We start from the raw sequence: 21,536 nt of genomic DNA on the forward strand, positions 1-21,536 counted from the left end.
AATGAAATGATAAAAAATAGGACGTGCACTCTATCTAAATAAATAAATAAATAAATAATAAGGGTTCAAATATCACCCGTGTTAAGTTTGAAAAAACTGATGACACTGGACCATTTATTAGATTCATCTGTGCTTTTGATTTACCCCTTGATAGAAATTTTTGTAAAATCGAACTAGTGTAAGAGTCGATATCTAAATTAAAAAAATGATATCAAATTGTGTTGATAATTCTCGCCGGATCTGGGCTATATGGGACCGGATTTTGATCGGAATTGGGCCTGAACCGGCTCTATTGGAGAAGGACTGGCGAACCAGGTGAACCCGGTTCATCTCGTGTCAGTCTCAGAATCTCTTTCGCTCCGACGGATCGTCTCTCCCGGCGCTCTTTCTTTCTTCGTTCGGTAGTAGACGAGGAGGGCTTTCTGCGGCAGAGCGGCAGCGAGCCCATCGCGCGAGCTCGGAGACGAGCAGCAAATCATCAATATCAATCCTGTTCGGTGTAGGTAAGAGCTTCCCCTCTTCGTGCTGTTTGGACTTCATGTGCCCGTCATGTGTTTCGACGTGAGTGTGCGTTTGGGTTTAGATGATCTGTGGGATCCTTTTCTACTAAAACATGATTTTTTTTATAAGAAGATGAGATTTTGACCTATTGGTGTTATCGTGGTCTGTAAATCAGAATTGAGAGTCAATTTATAGATAGGATCATCCTTCCCTAGATCCTCGAATATTGTCAGGGAGTTCTGAAGAAGATTAAAGAAGCAGTGGAGCTCCATTGGATTCTATTTCTGCAGATCGTGGCGTTGATTCAATCCCTAGTTTTGTTTAAGCTTATTTTCAAGGATAAAGCCGTGTTGGATTCTTCTCCTCCTCGACTAATGTCAAAACCAACATTTTTTTAACTATCGGTTGAGATGTGATGCTAAATGTACACTAGGAGAAAAGAGAGAGGTTCTTTACAATAGTTCAATCATCCTTTTGAACCCAGAAAATTGTAAACGATATGTTCCTAAAATCCTTACGTTGAATGCAACCTCTGACTTTCCATGCCTAAGAAGTGTGAGTCAGAGTTAGTATCATTTTTAAAGACGTACCAACTAGTAATACATTCACACTGTATACGCCTGTTTTCTTTCATTTTATCATCTATAGGAGTTATACCTAATTTCACTTGAATAATAGTATTTTCATTTTTTAAAGTAATACACACATTATTTTTTTTATAATTTTTTTTATCAATCCCTCATGTTGAGGGGATTTTTATACCGTGGCATTGGTAATAGAGTATTGTATAACTAGATGTGAGATGAGTGTATTTAAGGAGTATGCATGGCATTTATGATTACTGTGATAGAGTTAACATCATCTGTAATTAGCCAATATAATTTATGGTCTGTGGTATGCCATTCATGAACACAGGTAAGTTGCCTGGTAGTGGTAGATGAAAATTACAGAAACTGAGCTAGGTTGTAGGATCATGTTCAAAGAAGACAAATCTGTTGACAAAACGAATCAATTTAATATTAGTGGTGCAAGGAGAAGTAGACTGAGGACAAAGGACTTGCAGCTACATACGAGAGTTTGATGTATACAAAAGGTTCACGCAGCTAATGCCAAGTATTTAGGATTGTTGGAATGTTGTATTGTTCATGTCACACTTTTATGTTTTAATTTAATTTATAGTTCTTTAGGGCACTAAAAAAAAACATAAACTTTCATTTGAATATATGAGAGCATTTATGTGTAGTTCTAATAGATGATAAAATTAGAAAAAAATAGTTTGAGATAGTATGGACATACTTAAATGTTACTGATACATAGTAGAGTTTAATGTATTAGAATAAAAGGTAAAGGGAGGTTGATGCAAACATTAGCCATGTAATAAAAAATGTGATTTGAATATTACTAGTGATATAACTGTGAATAGAGTTCAATGGATGGATAAGCTTTATATAATTGACCCCCAAACAGTTGGGGCACAACTTGATGAAGATCATTATATATATATAGTCTTGATACCCTATTTACCTTATGGTGCTCACAAAAATAAATAAAAAAAATATACTTGGCACCATAAGGTAAGGAGGGTAGCATTCTTGTTATATATATAGAGAGAGAGAGAGGGAGGGAGGGAAGGAGGGAGGGAGGGAGGTTATGCCACATACCTTGTGAAAATCTAATGTATTTTTTTTTTTTTGAAAATTTTTTAGACTTAATATTATATCCTAAGCCTTAAACCCTAAATGGCTAAACCCCAAGCTTAAAAGAAAAAAATACTGCACACTGTACAGTGCACAGCATAACAATAGCATATATATATATATATATTAAATTGCAGTATATATTTTCTCTGGAATAATGACCCTAAATTTCCATTTTTTATTTTAAAAATTAATATCATGGTTGATAAGATATTAGTGTGACATGTCATATCTTAACCAAAGACAATATATGGTTTCACAATTTAATATTATCAGCATTCCTGAACATTTTCTAGTTGATGCAAGCATGTTCATGCTATATTTTTTTGCAATCCTGTTAAGTGTGATAATCTGATCTTACTTTCAAAAGATATTACAGGAAAGCCTGAAGCTGCAATGCACCGTGTGGCCAGTGCAGGTAACACCTCCAATTCAACACGCCCTCGGAAGGAGAAACGCTTGACATATGTTCTGAATGATGCAGATAACACAAAGGTCTCCTTTAGATTCTTATTGTCCTTCCAGCTAGAGTATATTATGTTCCTGATCTGCTGTTCCAAGAAATATTCTGTATCTTGACATCAAAAATATTGTTTCATTCAAATTATTGCCTTTGTTTGCAGCATTGTGCGGGTGTTAATTGTTTGGCTGTCCTAAATTCTAGTACTCCTGGTAGTTGTGATTATCTTTTCACGGGGAGCAGAGATGGGACATTGAAAAGATGGTCATTAAGTAAAAATGATGCTACCTATTCAGCTACATTTGAGTCCCATGTAGATTGGGTATTTCTCCATTAAACTTGAGTATATTTCCATTTAACTTAGTTGGTCTTTCTTCAGTTTCTTTTTCCTTGTAATGTATGTATCCCATCTTCATTTCATGTGGAAAACCGGCTAGCTTAGTAACAATAAAAACAGTACTGATTTTGTTGGTTTTTAAGATTGCTTTTACTGGCATTGAACAATGAACCGACTAAACAGTCCAAGATAATCTCATAAAAATGCAAATACCAATGATTCGACTACATCTCCGGGGTATTTGTTCCCTTAGGAAACCGAGTAGATAATCTTGTATTTTGAAGGGAAGCCTTGGCGTAACAGTAAATTTGCTTCCATGTGACCTTGTAATCACTAGTTCAAGTAGTGGAAAATAACCTCTTGCAATGCAGGGGTCCGACTCTTACCCGGGACCCCACATTGGCGAGAGCTTCATGCACGGGCTGCCTTATGTTCTGAACATTTTTCATGTGTTAGTTTATCTTATAACTTGCATAATTTTTCTAATACATCAAATGTATTTGGGGTTGATTATGTTGTAGTAATTAATGTACTAGTAAGGGCATTAGTTTGCTTTTGGGGGTATATAAGGTCAATTCATTTAGAGTGGTATATCATTGAAATATTTTGTCACCATTGAAATCTGCACTGAGGCGGTTGGAGGAATAGCCTAGTAGATCTGTAATTTAAAACCTGTTTAGAAGTGTCCACTTTCCGTTTGCATTAGAAGTATTATGCAATTATCAACTTAACCACAATACAGTATTCACTATCTAATTAAAATCTCTCAATGTTATTTTTTAGTTTACTTTATTTAATCTGCAACTGTAATACAGGTCAATGATGCAGTTATGGCTGGTAGCAACCTTGTTTCCTGTTCTTCAGACACCACCCTGAAGGTTCTTCATTTAAATTTGGTTATTGTTGATGTAAAGAAATTAATCTAAGTTAAATCGTCCTTATTCTTTTTTCCACAGATATGGAATCCCTTGTCTGATGGTGTTTGCACAAGAACTCTTCGTCAACATTCTGACTATATCATTTGTCTTGCTGCGGCTGAGAAAAATGTATCCAATTTAACTTTTTAACTGCAAAAGTAGCTTTGTTCATATGCTGTGGTTGGATACTATGTCTGTAGTTTTTTTTTTCTTTGGTATTGAAATTTCTGATTCCTTTTCTACTGTTAACTGTGTTAGAGCAATATAGTTGCCTCTGCGGGGCTTGGTGGTGAGGTTTTCATATGGGACATTGATGCAGCTCTCCATCCAATTGCAAAGTTTGTTGATCCGAAAGAAGACGAACATTCTAATGGGACAGTGGGACCTCCTATTTCAAGCCTACGGGGTATTAGTACGGGAAACAACATATCTTTTCATAACAATCAATCTGGTGGATATTGTCCAATTACTGCCAAAGGCCACAAGGAGTCAGTTTATGCCTTGGCAATGAATACCAGTGGAACCTTGCTTGTTTCTGGTGGAACTGAGAAGGTGGTCAAATTCTGAATAAACATGTTCTACATTTGAATTATGGAAAAGAAACTCTTCTGAATGTGGATATTTTGATATTTATTAGCCTAACTATTGACTTTCTATAGGTTATACGGGTTTGGGATCCAAGAACTGGTTCAAAAGTTCTAAAGCTTAGAGGGCATACCGACAATATCAGGGCTTTGCTTCTTGATTCCACAGGAAGGTGTGTACTTTTTTTGTATCCTAAGACCAATGCGATTATGTTTCTTAGCTTTCTACTTTTTGGTGTTATTGATCTATTTATTCATTTCAATTGGATTCATGTGAATGTATCATGCAATACAGGATATCATTGGCACTGTCTACTTCAAGACTAATAATAGTAACTACTAAACTGTGTATTAATATGTCTCTGCAGGTTTTTTTTTCTTGATTTTTTGGAACTTTACAAATGCAAGTTATCTCTATGATTTTTGGCTTCTACTCAAGGATCCAATGATTAGTGCTATTGCAATGCAAAAACTCTCCCTTTATGGGATTTCAAAAAGTTCTGAATTTATATTAATTAATCTTACACTTTTTTTTTTTGCTGATTGGACTCATTTGATGTTACTTTCTTATTTTGGAATTATTGTTTGACATAAAAGGGCAACCCGGTGCACGAAGCTCCCGCCATGTGGGGTCCCGGGGAATTATTGTTTGACATCATGATGAAAATTTTGTTTGTTAATCTATGTTGCAGATTCTGCCTATCAGGTTCATCTGATTCAATGATCCGGTAAGACATACCCTTATTATTAAATTCTCTTCAATTTGGTTTGGATTTCAGGCATCAATTTTTTTCCCCTCCATTTCATGGATTATCTATCAATAAGCTTTTGCTTTATCCTTAAATTGGTAGTTATTTTTTTGGTCGTCATTGTTTTCTGTAGTCTATGGGATCTTGGTCAGCAACGCTGTGTGCATTCTTATGCTGTCCATACTGATTCTGTATGGGCTCTTGCCAGCAACCCAGCATTCACACATGTTTACAGTGGTGGGAGAGACCAATCTGTAAGTATAAGAATTCTCACACCTGCCCTTTCTAAAAAATGTTATTTGTTCCCTAATCTGCACACTGTATGATTCTGTTTTTGTTAGTTGTACCTGACAGACTTGTCTACAAGAGAGAGCCTTTTGCTCTACACAAAAGAAGAACACCCTATTTTACAGATGGCCTTACAGGATGATAGTATATGGATTGCGACTACAGCTTCGTCTGTACATAGGTTGCCAGCTGAAGGACAAAATCCACAAAAAGTTTTAGAAAGAGGCGGTTGCTTTTTAGCGGGAAATTTGTCTTTCACAAGGGCAAGAGCTTCTTTGGAAGGATCAGCCCCCGTAAGTCATAGTTTCCACTGAACTCTATGAATATTGCTCCTACAAAGTGCTTTTGGCTATTAATTTAAGTAATCTCTTAAATTTGTCTCATTGGAACAACAACCCATATGATAGCCTATATATGGGTAAGAGGTGCATGGCAGTCTAATAGTTTCTAGTAGTGATTGTGTTCAGTATTTTGACCCTGCTTCTATTTTTTGGAACTAGTCCCTAGGAATCGTTATTTACTTTCAGTCCTATTCATTTGAGTTTAATTATCTTATGAAGGATCTGAATAAACCCTTCCTTTTGTAGGTTCCTTTATACAAAGAACCATCTTTCACCATTTCTGGAATACAAGGTATTGTAAAATATGAAATCTTGAACAACAAAAGACATGTGCTGACCAAGGTGAATATGATGTTCTGTCTTATAAATTTTCAATGCACTTTTAGTTTTAATCATTTTGATAGTTGGTTAACTTCTATGCCTCTATTTTGACCTTGCAAACTAGTGACATTTTTACAGGATACAGCAGGTTCAGTTAAACTGTGGGAGATTACCAAGGGTGTTGTGATTGAGGACTATGGCAAGGTTCTTGCATACTTAGGATTACTTTACCATATGTCATAATTAAACAAGGGTTCGAGAATATATTGGGTGTTTGTGCATTAATACACTGACAGGAAATCCATCTAACTATTCTGCATTTCTTTTCGCACTTGGCAGGTTTCTTTTGATGAAAAGAAAGAAGAGTTATTTGAAATGGTGCATTTTCATGCATGAATCATGTTTGATGTCAATGCTCATTTTCTCATGTTATCTTCAACATCTAAGAAACCTTTTGATGTTTATTATTTGTAGGTGAGTGTACCTGCATGGTTTACAATGGACACACGACTTGGAAGTTTGTCTGTCCATTTGGATACTCCTCAAAGCTTTTCTGCTGAGATGTATGCCATGGACTTGAATATGTCAGGAGCACCAGAAGATCTCAAGGTAAAACATTTAACCATTTTTTGTACTATTTGAAACTGACTTTAGTTTCGTAAAGCAACCATCTCTTGGCGATTGAAAATTACTGCTTAATTAAAATAGGGTCACTAAACTAGATGTGAATATGCTATATGACGGACCCAAGTTTTTTTCTTTTTTTTTTTCGAACACTATTGAGGTGATCTCACATTTGAATTCTCCAGATAAACCTAGCTCAGGAGACACTCCGTGGTTTGTTGGTTCATTGGATGGCTAAAAGAAGGCATAAAGCTGGGTCACATGCTTCATCTAATGGAGATGCTACATCTACAAATGATGTTGTCAAAAATCACCCACACTCAAAAATTGTAGTGGATGATGGTTCAGACAACTACAATTTTGGTATTCTCCCTTCTTTTGAATTTTCTACAGTTTCACCTCCATCAATAGTTACAGAGGGTTCACATGGAGGTCCATGGAGAAAGAAGATCACAGATTTAGATGGAACAGAAGATGAGAAGGATCTTCCTTGGTGGTGTATGGAATGTGTTTTAAATGGCCGATTGCCTCCAAGAGAAAATACAAAGTAACACATCAACTTTTATTGTGTTTTCTGCTCACAAAATTTTCGTTCTTTTCACTTTTCTGCCCCCATTATATTTGTTATATTTGCTTAAACACATAAACATATGTCTTGCATAGTGAGTTTGACTCTCTTCTTTCCTTCATTTGTAGTTAAATATATTCCTCCAAAGTTAATTATTATTATGTTCATTTTTTTTTTCTTAGTTGAAGAACTAAAGGAGGCTTGGCTTTGTTCTCTAAACCACTTTGTTATAGAAGTTTCAACTGCATGTCTGAAGAACACAGGTTAAAGTGACTATCAAAGTTGCTGGTTCTCCTATATGACTGACTACTTACAATTAGCAAACTATAGTCGAAGTTCTCATTATAGATGAATAAACTATTTTTCTCAATAAAAGAGGCTACATTTTAACTACTACCTTTGCCTCATCTTTTTCCATACATTTCTTTTACTTCACTTGTTAGCTGGATCCCTGTGGATTCATGCTTAAATTTCATTATGGAATAAGTTTCTATTTGTTTTACCTCCAAACTTCCATAAGACTATACTTATTCTTTTTCAGATCAGTTTCATTACTCAGCTATTATTTGTAGAGATGATTTATATGTGTCATGTTGTTAAGAATGAGAAATCAGATTATTTACATGTGTGCATGAGATAATGTGTAGGTTGTTTTACTTTTCTCAATAACCTTTTTGCCTATATGTCTTTTATTCTTCATTATTAGGTGTAGTTTTCATTTGCAAGCTTGCGAAGGTTCCAATATGCAAATAATAACACAAGGCAAATTGAGTGCGCCACGGATACTGAGGATTAACAAAGTAAGTAATAATGTTTAGTAGTTAATCTTTGTCATACTTCAAAAATACATGATTGTTGTACGAGTTATGTAGGAATCTTTTCTGCACCAAGTTTTTGTAATCCAATCTTGTAGATTCTGAACTGGTTCTTGCGTGCATGGCAGTCCTCATTCCTGTATTCACCGATATCATAAACATCCACTTGGATCCATTTTTGCCTGAAACTTTCTTTCAAGTTAAAATGCAGCGAATCATTATATTACATATTAAAAAAAGTAATTTGTTGCAAAAATTAGGTTAACTATTTGATCGGTGCTATGTTAATTGCAATTTTGAAACACACTAAAGCTAGCCATTAAGTTTTAACTACTTAATTGTGTATCCTTTCCTCTAATAAAGTGATCCTAAATTTGCCATACAAAACATCCATGAGATACATGGGTGCATGTTGATATTCCTTAATAACTTCTCTTCAATATTACATTTTACAGGTGATAAATTATGTACTGGAAAAGATGGTTCTCGACAAACCATTGGAAGGTGGAAGCTCTGATGGCTCATCTGGTTTGGGATTGAGTACAAGACAGTCTCAGGTTTCTTCAATCGGAGATGTCTCCCTCCGATCAGGGATGAAACCTTGGCAAAAGACAAAGCCAAGCATGGAAATCTTGTGCAATAACCAGGTAATCTCCACGAAGGCCACATTTTTTTTTTTAATTTTTAGATTCATATATCAACATACAAATATCATCGTGTTCACTCTTCTTCAATAACTTTCTACTCTTTCGGCACGGCAGGTACTGTCACCCGAAATGAGTTTGGCCACAGTTCGAGCATATATATGGAAGAAGCCAGAAGACTTGATCTTGAACTACAGAGTGGCGCAGAACAAATAGAAAACTTGTAAATTAGATTTAAAAATACACAGCCGATGCCACTCAGTTGTTGTTTGTTTGTCCATTAACATGAATAAACAAACTATTTTGAAACTATAAGTGTTGTATTAATAGGTGAATGCCCGGGTCTTATAAATTGTCATATATTTTTGGAACAATTGTGTAATTAAAGGAGTGCTGAATCAACTGACAAGAGAGCTAACATTGTATCAAGGAATAAGATTTTTTCCTGCCTCCCGGGGCATGGTGCGGTGGTGAGAGATGGAGTGTTCTTCCATGTAATAAGGGTTTAATTTTTACACTCAACATTCTACGTCTGCATTGTTCGAATTATTTGTGATATTGGAATGTTATGTTAGGAGCTACTTGCACTTTCTGGATTTAACTTAGTGGTTGATGGGAGTTTTCTGGAATAGGATCGATCGTCTTTAGGATTAATTTAATCACAAGAATTGAATACTAGATTATTAAAAGATAAAAATAAGGTTGTTCCCAATCATCATCACAACTAAAATATGATAAAATAAATACATCCTCTTTTAATTTGAATATAACAATTTATGTCCTCATGAAATGTCTATCTAGAAGGTAGAAGGTAGCAGACTTGTTACAATAGAACAAAATCAATTCTTGACGGACATGTTTTAAAGGAAAAAATTTCTCCCACCTTTTAATTAACTTGATAGTCGATTTTAAATTGACTCATAATTTATTTTCTTTCATGTAATCTAGGAATGAATTTAGGAATGAATTGTGACTAACATGAACACCTTCTACTAGGATTCAATATAATGATTTATAAGTAATTATTTTAAGGATACGACTAACAGCCATAAATATCACCTGATGGTTTTATTTTTTATTTTCATTTTTTTAAAAAGAAATGTATATATGCTTCGGCCATCACGTATTTGTGGGCTGGCCCATCGGCTGCCAAATCACCCTTCACGGAGAGGAGCGAAGGCGGAGCGATTTCACGGGCCAAATCCCTCCAAGTCACCCTCAACTGAGAGTGAATTGATTTCACGGAACAGGAGAGAGGTCGCCCTCGCTCTCCGGCCAAAATTTGAAACCGGGCACCGCCATGGGAGGGACGGGAGCTCCTCACTGATTAGGGCGAGCGAGATGGAGAAGGGTATGGTCTCAATCGACCGGTGGAACGAGGGGAGCCAGGCGTACTTCCTCACGCACCTCCACGATGACCACACCGCGGGCCTCTCCGCCTCCTGGCGCCGCGGCCCGCTCTTCTGCTCCCCCATCACGGCCAGCCTCCTCCCCTTCAGGTTTCGCGGGTTCGACGTCTCCTTGCTTAGGGTTATCGAAGTCGGCGCCACCCGAGCCCTCGATCTCGTCTCCCCCACCTCCAGAGCACCGGTGCGGGTTCTCGTCACGCCCATCGATGCCCACCACTGCCCCGGTACTCTATCTCTCGTTCCTCAACTTATCACCTCCCAGTTACAGTTTACGATGGAGCTTGGTGGAAAAGATGGTAGAATTTCTTAATGGTGTTTACTCTTTATCAACTCAGTTTTGGATGAATCAGTTAGTCAGAATTGTGGCGTCGAAAGATAAGATTGGGTCTCTTATTATCTGGTGCGAATTAGCTATATAAAGATTCTCATTACAGTAAAATCATTGACATATTTAATATATGTAGTGTTATCCTAGTGGTGCTTCGACAGCATTTCAAACTTTTGATTTTTTTTTTTTTTTTTTTACCATCCCATCTTTTATAGTAGTTATATTGATGGTTACTCAAAACTTCTTTACTCTAGATTCAGTTATGAATGAGTAATTGGATGGTTACTCAAAATTTTGATGCTAAAAATTGGATGGTTAGACTATATAGTACTATGATGTCGTGATCTTCAATATCATTCCAAACTTTGGATTTTGGTACTGTTCGATCATTGTTGGACATTGATTTCTAGGAAGGACGGCTTGTGTTAACAATGCATGTGATTTATTAGGTGCTCTGATGTACTTGTTTCATGGAACATTTGGATGGGTGCTGTATACTGGAGATTTTAGGTGGGAACTTTCATCTGAAAGGTCACAATTGGCAAAGAGGATGCTTCTTGATGTTCTCCAAGGCAATGCAATTGATGTCCTTTATATGGATAACACCTACTGCAATCCATCTTTTTCTTTTCCTCCTCGAGAAGTAGCTACTAAGCAAGTATGTTTTCTGTTCTATGTTTTATAGAATGTCAACAAGTGTGTAGAACCTGAACTACTGTATTGCCTGGTACATGAGCGCAGAGAACTAGTAGAATTCTGCACTATTAAGCTGGTCAGATAATATATATTCATAAAAATTGGCATATTGTGCACATTTACTTTATCTATTAACATGTATCATTGTAGGTTCATTGAACCATCAAGAAACTCCGAGTAAAAGCTTGCCGAATTGTTCTGTGTCTTAGCGTCTGTAGCTACAAGTATAGTTTGTAATGGTTATTTTGTCAGATAAGTTACTAGATTTGTTACAACTCTAGCCAGATATGACTTTATTAATTTTTAGAAAGAGGCTCTAATTTTCCTTTTTTTTCTTTCGAGTTTCAAGATAAGGATCGACTTAATAGATCAGCCCTTTATTTTCTGGATTAGGAGTGTGTGCGCGCGCTTCATGACAGTGGAAGTCTTCAGCTAACCAAGTGTCTGCTTCTCTGGTTGCCTATTAAGTTTTTATTTAATATTATTGTGTAACAGTTATTGATTATGGAAGTAATTGAATATAAAAATGTTAATATTACAGAACAGATTAAGCAGGTAAAAAAACTGAAAGATCAAGTACTGGATTCTTTTACTCGTCCAGGGAAATGATTCTCTTACTCTATCAAAGAAATGATTGTTCACTCTTTGCATATTGGAATATTACTTGTTAGAAGAGTCAATGAAACTCAAAACATGAAAAAGACAATTTCTTTGAGAGCATCTTTTATTCTGATTTCACTTAAATCAATTCCTTCTTTTTTTTTTTATTTGCTTACTGCTCAGGTGTGGCTATTAAGTTCCTAGTTAATTTGGGTGTGATATTGGCAGGTAATTGATATAATTGTTACGCATCCTGACCATGACATCGTCATTGGTATCGATAATCTTGGAAAAGAAGAGCTACTCGTCAATATATCCAAAGCTCTGAATATAAAGGTTTGCTAATTTATTTTCTGCAATCAAGACCATTTTTATGTTATTGTCTAAGGTTCATGTGAAGTTTCTGTATTCTTGCATTCCCGTCTTGCTCTTGAACGTTTGTATACAAGTTTGATTCATGTGAAGTTGCTGCATTTCCTCTGTGATTATACATATAGATGCACACAAACATATATATTAGATAAGTTGCAACTGATTGCTATTAGCTTTGGTGTTTCCTCTTCAGATTCGTGTCTGGCCTGAACGTTTGCGAACCATGCACCTTCTTGGATACAAGGACGTATTCACAACAAACACTTCTCTCACAAGAGTACGAGCTATTCCTAGATATAGTTTTACCTTTGAAACAATTGATGGATTGAATCAGTTGCGTCCCACCATTGGAATTATGCCTTCTGGTTTACCATGGCTGTTAGACGCCTCAAAAAACACCACTCTTTACGCATCTCCTCTAAAGAGTCATCAGTCCGAAGCTTCCCCAGACCTGCTACAACACATGCCGCATGCTAGAAAGTTGAAGCATAATGCCTACTGTGTTCCATATTCTGAGCACTCATGCTTCTCTGAGATTGCAGAATTCATCAAGGTATTGCAGCCATCCAATATTTCTGGGATTGTCTCTTCAACCTATATTTATATCAACCCTCGTTACTACTTCAGTCATGTAGACCGATATCTCTCTGACAAATCATGTGAGAGCTTTAAATCTGAAGTCAACCAAATGGGATCATCCAGTGGATGCCAACCTTCTTTGAAAGTGAGAAAAGAATGGAAGATCAAATATGTTAGTCCGAGGCCAAGTGTGCTTGTAAGACGAGTCTCTAGATTGCCAAGGGCAAGGCGTGGTGCAAAGATTGAGGAAAGTGACTCGCGTTCGGGTTCTTAAGAATCTATGATTGTTCATGCTTTCGATAGAGCTGTCTACAAACAATTTATCGACACTTTTTTTTTTTTTGCTTCTTGTTGGTAAACAATGTGCAAGACAGTATGAAATGCGGATGAAGGATTGGAATGCTTGTTGTAGTTGAATTCAGAAAAGGAATTGAATGTTATGTGGTCCGGTCGAGCATGACTAGAATTGTGTGGGGGCTGTTTGTGCAGGTTGAGTCAGCCTTGTCTGTGCCGGGATTGGTATGGTTTGGTTTGATTTGTATTTTTTTTGTTGTTGTTGTGCTTAGTCTCGAGTTTTAAGTTATGGTACACTGGAAAGAGTAAAACAAGAAATGGAGTGGGTATTATTGTAGATAGTTTGTTAAAGGATGAAGTTGTAGGAGTAGTTAGAAAAGGGGATAGAATTATAGCGCTTAAGATAATAGTGGCGAAAGAAACTATGAACATAATTAGCGTATATGCATCACAAGTAGGATTAGATGAAGCTACCAAATTAAGATTTTGGGAAGATTTAGATGAAATATTACAAAATATTTCACCAAATGAAAGGATTTTAATAGAAGGTGATCTAAATGGGCATGTCGGAGTGAAAAATGAGGAATATGAGAGAGTACATGGGAGCTATGGGTTTGGAACGAGGAATGAGGAAGGGAAAACTATATTAGATTTTGCGATAGCATATGACCTTATATTAGCTAATACGTTTTTTAAGAAAAGAGAAGAATACTTAGTCACATTCAAAAGTGGGAATAATAAATCGCAAATTGACTTTCTTATAGTTAGGAAGAAGGATAGAAAGATTTGTAAAGATTGCAAAGTCATCCCTGGAGAAAGCTTAACTACCCAACATAGGGTAGTAGTGTTGGATATACGCCTTAAACATAGTATCAATAGAAAGAAAATATATACAATTCCTAGAATTAAGTGGTCGAAGTTAAAGGATGGGAAGCAACATATATTTAAGGAGAAGATAGAAGTACAAGCATTAGGTGAAATATATGATGACTCTAATACAACATGGGATAAGATGGTATCAAAGTTAAAAATAGTAGCTAAGAGTGTCCTCGGTGAGTCAAAGGGGCATGCACCGCTAAGTAAAGAATCTTGGTGGTGGAATGAGAAAATGCAAGAGAAAGTGAAGGAAAAAACGAATAGCTTATAAGGAATTATATATTTGTAAGAATGAGGAAAACTTAAAAAAATATACAATAGCCAAGAAAGAAGCTAAGACAGTGGTGAGTGAAGCAAAAAATGAAACTTTTGAACGGTTATATCAAAAATTGGATACAAAAGAAGGGGAAAGAGACATTTATAGAATAGCTAAAGTGAGAGAAAGAAAAACAAGAGATCTTAGTCAAATAAAATGTATTAAAGATGAATGTAATAGGGTATTAGTAAGCGATGGAGAAATAAAAGAGCGGTGGAAGAGGTATTTTCATCAACTTTTTAATGAAGGTTTAGGAGACCAACTTAACTTGGGTAATTTAATTAGGTCAAATGAGCATCGAAATTTTAATTTTTATCGTAGAATTCAAACTTCAGAAGTAAAACAAACTTTAAATGAGATGCACAATGGAAAAGCCGTTGGACCAGATGATATTTCGATAGAGGTGTGGAAGTGCTTAGGGAAACAAGGTATTGAATGGCTTATAAAATTATTTAGCATGATATTGAAAATGAAAAAAAATGTCTGATCAATGGAAGATAAGTACTCTAGTTCCCTTATATAAGAATAAGGGAGACGTACAAAATTGTGCAAACTATAGGGGTATTAAACTAATGAGTCATACTATGAAACTTTGGGAAAAAGTAATAGAAAAAAGATTAAGGAAGGAGATCACAGTGACAGAAAATCAATTTGGGTTTATGCCTGGAAGGTCGACAATAGAAGCTATACATCTTCTTAGACAATTAATTGAAAAATATCGGGAGCAAAAACAAGATCTACATATGGTATTCATTGACTTAGAAAAAGCGTATGATAGAGTCCCAAGAGAAATTATATGGCGAATTTTAGAAAAGAGAGGTGTTAGCGTAACATATATTGAACTAATTAAGGATATGTACGAGGATGTAACGACCAGAGTAAAGACTTCAGGCGGAGTAACTGAAGCATTTCCAATAAAGATAGGGTTACATCAAGGATCAGCTCTAAGTCCCTATCTTTTTACACTAATTATGGATGAACTCACTGCACACATTCAAGACACAGTACCGTCGTGCATGTTGTTTGCAGATAATATTATTTTGGTAGATGAGACACGTGAAGGAGTAAATGCTAAGCTAGAATCTTGGAGGGAAACACTAGAAGGGAAAGGTTTTAAGCTTAGTAGATTAAAGACAGAATATATGAAATTTAAGTTTAGCAATATTAGAAGTAATGAAACAATTGTTAAGATAGGAGAGGACGAGTTGCCTGGAACCGAGCGATTTAAATATTTAGGATCATTTTTACAAAATGATGGAGGGATTGAGAGAGATGTCTTACATAGAATACAAGCAGGATGAGTGAAATGGAGGGGAGCGTCGAGTGTTTTATGTGACCGTAAAGTACCTCTTAAACTTAAAGGTAAATTCTATAAAACCGCAGTTAGACCTGCTATGTTATATGGAGCTGAATGTTGGGCTATGACTCGAGCACACGAGCAGAAGATGGGAGTTGCAGAGATGAGGATGTTAAGGTGGATGTGTGGACATACGAAGATGGACAAAATAAGAAATGAGAGCATTAGAGAGAAAGTCGGAGTTGCATCTATTGAGGGAAAACTCCGAGAGACACGTTTAAGATGGTACGGACATGTACTTAGACGACCAATAAATACTCCAGTTAGGCGATGTGAAACTATGATAAATATGCATATCAAACGAGGAAGAGGAAGACCAAAAAAGACTTGGTTAGCAACATTAAAACAAGATAAAATTTATTTAAATATAAATGATGATATAATAGGAGATAGAGCTCAATGGCGTAAAAGGATTCATACAGCCGACCCCACCTAGTGGGAAAAGGCTTGGTTGTTGTTGTTGTTGTTGTTGTTGTTGTTGTTGTGTTGTTGTGCTTAGTCTGGTGCGACTCAAAATGTGCTGTGCCAGGATAAGTTAGGATATGATAATTTAGATTTTAAAATAAAAAATTTATTTTAAAAATTAAAATCTTATACTAAATTTTATGTTATTTGATGTAGCGATATGGGGAGGTCAACCATCAAGGTGGAGGTCAAAGTTAAGGTGGTCAATGTCAAGATGTCAAAGGGTTGAATGGAGGACGATTGCAACGGCCAGTCGCGATAGTTAGTGCCCGACTGGTGGGAGACATCTCCGAGTGGGCCAAGCGTCTAGCTCAGATATTATAGTAAGACAGTCATACGCTCAATGTGGAGCGACAGACTAAGGAGATCGGAGAGCTTGTCCAAACGGGAGGACACGCTATTACACTCAGTCACCGTAGGGAAGAGCAGTTAAGGTCAGCAAAGCAGAAGAGTCCCGGCAGAGTGATTACCTCGCTCGACCAAGCAGTAGGACCATTGTCGTATCTCTCGATATTCTTTTGGGAGATAGTGCCGCTGGCACGAGACATGGTTGACAGACGAATCATATGATGGAAGCTTCTACTGTCTTGTCAGAGGTACTTTCCTACTAGGTCCCTTCATAGGATATATTGGAAAACGTGTCACACCACCAGGGTTCTATATAAAGGGGTCCATCACCGGAGGAGGTACGCGTGATTTACTGTTTGCGCTAAGGTAGTAGTTGCTCCACTTTCTTCCATTATTCCGATGATTGTCCCCTTCCCTGTCTTGACATTGACGTTATTTATTTTGCAGAGCGAAGCGAGATCTATAGTCGGTAACCGTCACATCCTCAACTTCTCACCTTCTCGCTTTCAAACAATATTATTATTTATTAAAATTATAAAAAATGTATATTATTATTTAAATTATCATTTTGATTTGGACACGACCCATGTAGTGCCATGTGGAGCTGGCTTATAGTTATTTCTCTCACTATTTCTTATGTGTTTATTTTTTTTCTTAAAAGGCTATTTCTTAAAATTTTATTTAAAATTAAATCAAAGAGAGCCCAAATTAATCTTCATAATTTAGAATCTGTTCTAATTTTATTTATTAATTAAAGTTGGAAGCTAATTCCCAAATCAACTAGTGGAATGACTTATAGATTAAATTTAAAATTAAGATAATTTGGAGGAAAAATAGATTACTATAAAAAAAGTAATGAGTTAGTTTTGATTAAAAAAAAACTACAGAACACATGTATTTTAGTAAAATACACAACACATGAATATATATCTATTACATTCGATTCTGCGAACTCTAGATACGAAGAGGATCTTTGGCGTATTCGTGTACCTTTTAGTTATCGTATCTCCATGGGCAATCACGTAATTTCATTTGGTAGAATCTAATATACAAATACGTAAATCGATCGAATCCTTCCCCTCTGTTGTGTTGAAGCAGCAGGCTCTTCTTTTCTGCCGCCGAAAAGGGCTTCCGATCCTACTGCAATGCCGCAGCCGCGCCGCCTCTACGACGACTCCGACGCCGTTCCCGGAGAAGGAGATGCATTCCGATGCCGTCGGAGCGACGGCAAAAAATGGCGCTGCCGCAAGCGCGTCATGGACGGCCTTAGCTTCTGCGAGTACCACTACGTCCAGATCCGGGCCAACCTCGAGAGGCACAAGGCCTCCGCCGCAAATCCGCGAAATCGCGCGAGGAAGGCGGAAGCACCGGCGGAGGAGGATCCGATCGCGGCCGCGCCGAAGCGGCGGCGGGTGAAACCGGCGGCGGAGAAAGAGAGGCAGAAGGGGGAGGAGGAGGACAAGGAGGCCGGGACGACGAGGGTTCTTCCTAATGGATTGATGACCATCGTCGCCACCACGTCTCCTTCTGGTGGTCACGGGGGCTACGAGAGCGGCTCCGTAGGCCCCAAGGTAGGGTTTGACGAAGGCCGCTTGCTCACCAGGCGGCGCATTCGTTCCAAGAACGCGGAGCCGATTCCGGTGGCGACGATCAAGGTTTGACCTTTTCGATTTAGCTCCATTTTTTTCTGCTGATTCTTTAATCCTTTCTTCTCTTGTTGGTTCTCAAATCGTTCTTGTCTATGGTTCTTTGATTGATGGATAGTGTTTGAACTCTGTTTCAGAAAATTCCTTGTGGAAAGAAGAGGATCTGCCACAGTTGTAGAGAGAAGAACGTATTGGGCATGGTCCGGTGTTTAAGCTGCAGGAAGAGGTCATTTTGCTCTCGTTGCTTAAAGAAGAGGTATCACACTCCTCCTGCGCTTCGCTTTGTCGATTGTTGAATGCAACATTAGTTTAAATGTTCATCGAACACCATTTCACTTATCAATTTCCCTTTGTTGACTTGTGCCTAATGGAACAAGGTTCTTCTCATTTGTTATAGTAGTTCATTGTGATTAAGATGTGGGGAAGTTCAATAGGGAAAACAGTCTCTTTGATTGTTACTTGTTATCGAAATGTATCTAGGGCTTTGTTGTAGTTAGGAACACAGGATACATTTCATTGGCAATGACTTCAGCTATCACTCTTTATTAATAATGACTTGGATCATCCCCTATAGCAACCAATAACTGCACCAAGTCGGCAGCCACATCGTCTTCCTTGGACACAATACTACACGCAACAACATAACACATCGCTTCAATTCTTCAATTTCTCTCGTAAATGCATTTTTGATAAAATGTTTAGTAGCATCACAATTCGACATGCTTTATGGATTAAGAATGCTGGTCTTGTAGGAAGCAACACATACAGGTACAAAACATTGACTTGAGTATGTTAAGATGGGTGTGTGGAATCACTAGGAAGTGAGAAATTAAATTTGGATTTGTGTGTCAATTTTGATGTGCTTTAATTTTGGGTGTATGATTATATGTGTACAAATCGGTAATTGGAAGAACCTTCTTCTTTGTTGATCTGTCTTGAGATCCATTTACTTCAAATGCTTATGTATAGTTAGAAATGCAGATAACTTTAGTAACATGTAAATTTGAAGAAACTAAAATATTGTGTCACAAACTAAATCTATTATCATACTGTCACCTCCACCTAAGGCACTGTTTACCGATTAAATGTTTTTTAAATATTGTTAACTTGATAGATTTCTATACGAAAAGAGAGTATTACCTGAGAATCATTAGATCGATACACTTCAGGAACACTTGGTCAGTTCAACTGACTTTGTAATTTGCAAAACACCTAAATACATAGTAGATTGCATATTGTGTCAAAAAGGCTCAACACCCTGCACAAAATATTGATCAATGATCTATGTGTCCAGTCACATGCTGGAACTTTAGTTTGATACTTGATTTCATCAAGGTACTCTGGTATGCTCGAAAAGGAAGTGAAGACTGCCTGCCCGGTTTGCCGGGGTTGTTGTGATTGCAAAGCATGTTCAAGTATTCGACCTAACGATGACCGGAAGGTTGGCTTGCCTTTAACATGCCAATTTTCGTGAAAAGTACTTTCCCTCTGAGAATAGTTTGTTATTGACATGTGATCTTCAGGAACTTGTGAACGGTCAGATGAAATTTAAGAAGAGGGAGCACACCAACTGCCATGAGATTTCTCAAATACAAGTAAAGAAGATTGCTAACTATTACATTTATATTAGAGATGATTTTATAACTCAGCTTCCCGAACAGCTTTTTTTTATTCACGAACGCAATCTGCTTCAGGAACCTACAAATGATCAGAACAAAAATAAGAACACTGAGCACGCATATAACCTGATCTCTCAACTGCTTCCCTTGCTGAAGAACATATATCTAAACCAGTTAAATGAGCTGGAGATGATAGAACCACATCGAGGTAAGCTTTAAAACAATGTCTTATTTTCTTGCTTTTTTGAGTTAGAGTATCCTCTTGAGATGTCATCTATTTTACAGAGGTTGGTTTTTCTGGCATAAGTCTTCAAGTTGATGAGCCTCACAATGGAATTGCCAAGTGGTATGTTTACTTTAGCAAGATTTATGTTTTTTGTTCTTTCTTTCATTTTCTTTACACATGCTGATAGTTTTATGTTTGAGCCTAGGCATTGGCTTAATGTTGATAGACGATCGATTCAACCGCCATTCAATTAAGTTGGAAAGGCCTATGCACTCATTGTGTTCTTTGGAATCAGTAATTGTTGCAGGATTTCACTTGTGGATTTTCACAGAAGCTGCTCAGGATGCTCTTACAAGCTTTGCTTAAGTTGTTACCAGAAGATACCTAATGAAACTGCTTCCCCGGCACACGCAAGTGACTCTCCTTATGAGATGAAGCAGATTCTATCCACAGGTGTGCCGTCGGATAACTCATCCCTATCGACCATCAAATCCGGAAGCAAGGAGGGTGAGCAAAGCCTCTCCTGCCCTCACACACAGCTCGGAGGCTGCAGTAATGGTCTTCTCAAATTAAACTTCATCATGCCATTTTGTTGGTCTAAATATCTCCGGAAAACTGTCGAAGATGCGGCGGCATTCAGCAGCGATCGCCCTCATGGCTTGCACCCTCCTCCTTGTTGTTCAGATCAAAAGATTGGGCAATTTAGTATTAGCCTGCAAGAAGCTTCTCACCTATGAGAGTTCTTTTGTTAAATTGTAGTTAGCATGTAGATCCTCTTCTCCCAAAAGACACTTTGAGATTCTGCTGATAGATCCTTCTTCTCCTCTTTTAGTATTTTAGTTTGCAGATTAAAATACATCTACGACTACAAGGGTTAGTTTCGGTAAACTCATCGTCTCATTCGCATTAAAAACATGCCGAGCTTTCCAAGTCAAAAGTCCACTAACCCAGCAAACTCGCTCACGAAAGACAACTCAGTTTCTTCCGCTACGATTGATAAACCCGAGAACAGACGAAAAATAATTTTTAAAAAAGGCACATCAAGCCAATCCAATTCCCAATCCTAACACATCTAATGAAGAAGCTGAGCCCACTCGTGCTTTCTGCAATCAATCAATCAATTACCGGCAGCAGCCAAGTTAGACCACTTCAGCGCCAAGCATTTGCAGTAACAGCGACGTCGATGTACAACAAAGCTGGCCTTTTCTGCTGCTCAGGTGTAAACAGAGCATAGCAGAGTCTGAACTGGAACCCCACGCAAAATTAAAAGTGGGGCGCTCTGTTTCCGGCCGGCCCGCAAGGGAAAAAGGCAGCTCCAAGGAGACGTTGACGACCGACCATGAGGCAAAAGGTGCATCTCGTTCCTTTCTCTCTCGATCACGTCTCGATGATGCCTTGGTGATGCCAAAATTGTGGAAAATTTAGGGGAAATTTCTCGTCCAGAAATGCTCGATCGCTTTTGTTTCTACAGTCTGACGAGAAAACTACTGCTCTCTCTTGCGATAGAAGCCCCTGCAATTTACTGAAACTTTTCTCGAATTCTTACGTAAAGCACACAA

The 21,536-nt window shown here is 37.4% G+C and overlaps 3 protein-coding genes across 8 annotated transcripts; all 3 read left to right on the plus strand.

The window, feature by feature from the left end:
* Positions 1-322: 322 nt before the first annotated feature.
* LOC121975719 (WD repeat-containing protein 48-like) lies at positions 323-9,395 on the plus strand. Of its 4 annotated transcripts, none has more exons than XM_042527540.1 (18): positions 326-503; positions 2,569-2,693; positions 2,822-2,980; positions 3,811-3,873; positions 3,952-4,041; positions 4,171-4,464; positions 4,572-4,669; positions 5,189-5,224; positions 5,379-5,499; positions 5,587-5,826; positions 6,121-6,216; positions 6,334-6,399; positions 6,535-6,573; positions 6,670-6,804; positions 7,005-7,366; positions 8,094-8,187; positions 8,658-8,849; positions 8,964-9,395. In XM_042527540.1, the coding sequence occupies exons 2-18, from the start codon at positions 2,595-2,597 to the stop codon at positions 9,060-9,062; spliced, it is 2,283 nt and encodes a 760-aa protein (XP_042383474.1). In that variant the 5' UTR covers positions 326-503; positions 2,569-2,594; the 3' UTR covers positions 9,063-9,395. The 4 variants fall into 4 exon arrangements, with proteins under 4 accessions (XP_042383476.1, XP_042383474.1, XP_042383473.1 ...); XM_042527539.1 differs by having other exon boundaries at positions 2,578-2,693; XM_042527541.1 differs by lacking the exon at positions 2,822-2,980 and having other exon boundaries at positions 2,578-2,693.
* A 593-nt stretch (positions 9,396-9,988) lies between these two features.
* LOC121975720 (5' exonuclease Apollo-like) lies at positions 9,989-13,247 on the plus strand. Of its 2 annotated transcripts, XM_042527544.1 has the most exons (5): positions 9,989-10,479; positions 11,033-11,241; positions 12,108-12,215; positions 12,445-12,804; positions 12,879-13,247. In XM_042527544.1, the coding sequence occupies exons 1-5, from the start codon at positions 10,188-10,190 to the stop codon at positions 12,900-12,902; spliced, it is 993 nt and encodes a 330-aa protein (XP_042383478.1). In that variant the 5' UTR covers positions 9,989-10,187; the 3' UTR covers positions 12,903-13,247. The 2 variants fall into 2 exon arrangements, with proteins under 2 accessions (XP_042383478.1, XP_042383477.1); XM_042527543.1 differs by having other exon boundaries at positions 12,445-13,247.
* A 4,321-nt stretch (positions 13,248-17,568) lies between these two features.
* LOC121975721 (lysine-specific demethylase JMJ25-like) lies at positions 17,569-20,808 on the plus strand. Of its 2 annotated transcripts, none has more exons than XM_042527545.1 (7): positions 17,569-18,141; positions 18,270-18,388; positions 19,468-19,573; positions 19,656-19,727; positions 19,827-19,959; positions 20,037-20,097; positions 20,273-20,808. In XM_042527545.1, exons 1-7 carry the CDS (start codon positions 17,632-17,634, stop codon positions 20,712-20,714), a joined length of 1,443 nt encoding a protein of 480 aa, XP_042383479.1. In that variant the 5' UTR covers positions 17,569-17,631; the 3' UTR covers positions 20,715-20,808. The 2 variants fall into 2 exon arrangements, with proteins under 2 accessions (XP_042383479.1, XP_042383480.1); XM_042527546.1 differs by lacking the exon at positions 20,273-20,808 and adding an exon at positions 20,183-20,246.
* Positions 20,809-21,536: the final 728 nt, after the last annotated feature.

This window comes from Zingiber officinale, chromosome 4B (assembly GCF_018446385.1).
Source record: "Zingiber officinale cultivar Zhangliang chromosome 4B, Zo_v1.1, whole genome shotgun sequence".
NCBI classification, from domain to species: Eukaryota; Viridiplantae; Streptophyta; class Magnoliopsida; order Zingiberales; family Zingiberaceae; genus Zingiber; species Zingiber officinale.

Excerpts from the sequence above, each read along its gene's own strand:
- LOC121975719 (XM_042527540.1), top strand. The coding sequence starts at position 2,595 with ATGCACCGTGTGGCCAGTGCAGGTAACACCTCCAATTCAACACGCCCT. Across the intron at positions 4,042-4,170 it reads TTGCTGCGGCTGAGAAAAAT|AGCAATATAGTTGCCTCTGC; the intron begins GTATCCAATTTA and ends TAACTGTGTTAG. Across the intron at positions 5,225-5,378 it reads TCATCTGATTCAATGATCCG|TCTATGGGATCTTGGTCAGC; the intron begins GTAAGACATACC and ends TGTTTTCTGTAG.
- LOC121975720 (XM_042527543.1), top strand. The coding sequence starts at position 10,188 with ATGGAGAAGGGTATGGTCTCAATCGACCGGTGGAACGAGGGGAGCCAG. Across the intron at positions 11,242-12,107 it reads GAGAAGTAGCTACTAAGCAA|GTAATTGATATAATTGTTAC; the intron begins GTATGTTTTCTG and ends TGATATTGGCAG. Across the intron at positions 12,216-12,444 it reads CCAAAGCTCTGAATATAAAG|ATTCGTGTCTGGCCTGAACG; the intron begins GTTTGCTAATTT and ends TTTCCTCTTCAG.
- LOC121975721 (XM_042527545.1), top strand. The coding sequence starts at position 17,632 with ATGCCGCAGCCGCGCCGCCTCTACGACGACTCCGACGCCGTTCCCGGA. Across the intron at positions 19,574-19,655 it reads GACCTAACGATGACCGGAAG|GAACTTGTGAACGGTCAGAT; the intron begins GTTGGCTTGCCT and ends TGTGATCTTCAG. Across the intron at positions 19,960-20,036 it reads GATGATAGAACCACATCGAG|AGGTTGGTTTTTCTGGCATA; the intron begins GTAAGCTTTAAA and ends TCTATTTTACAG.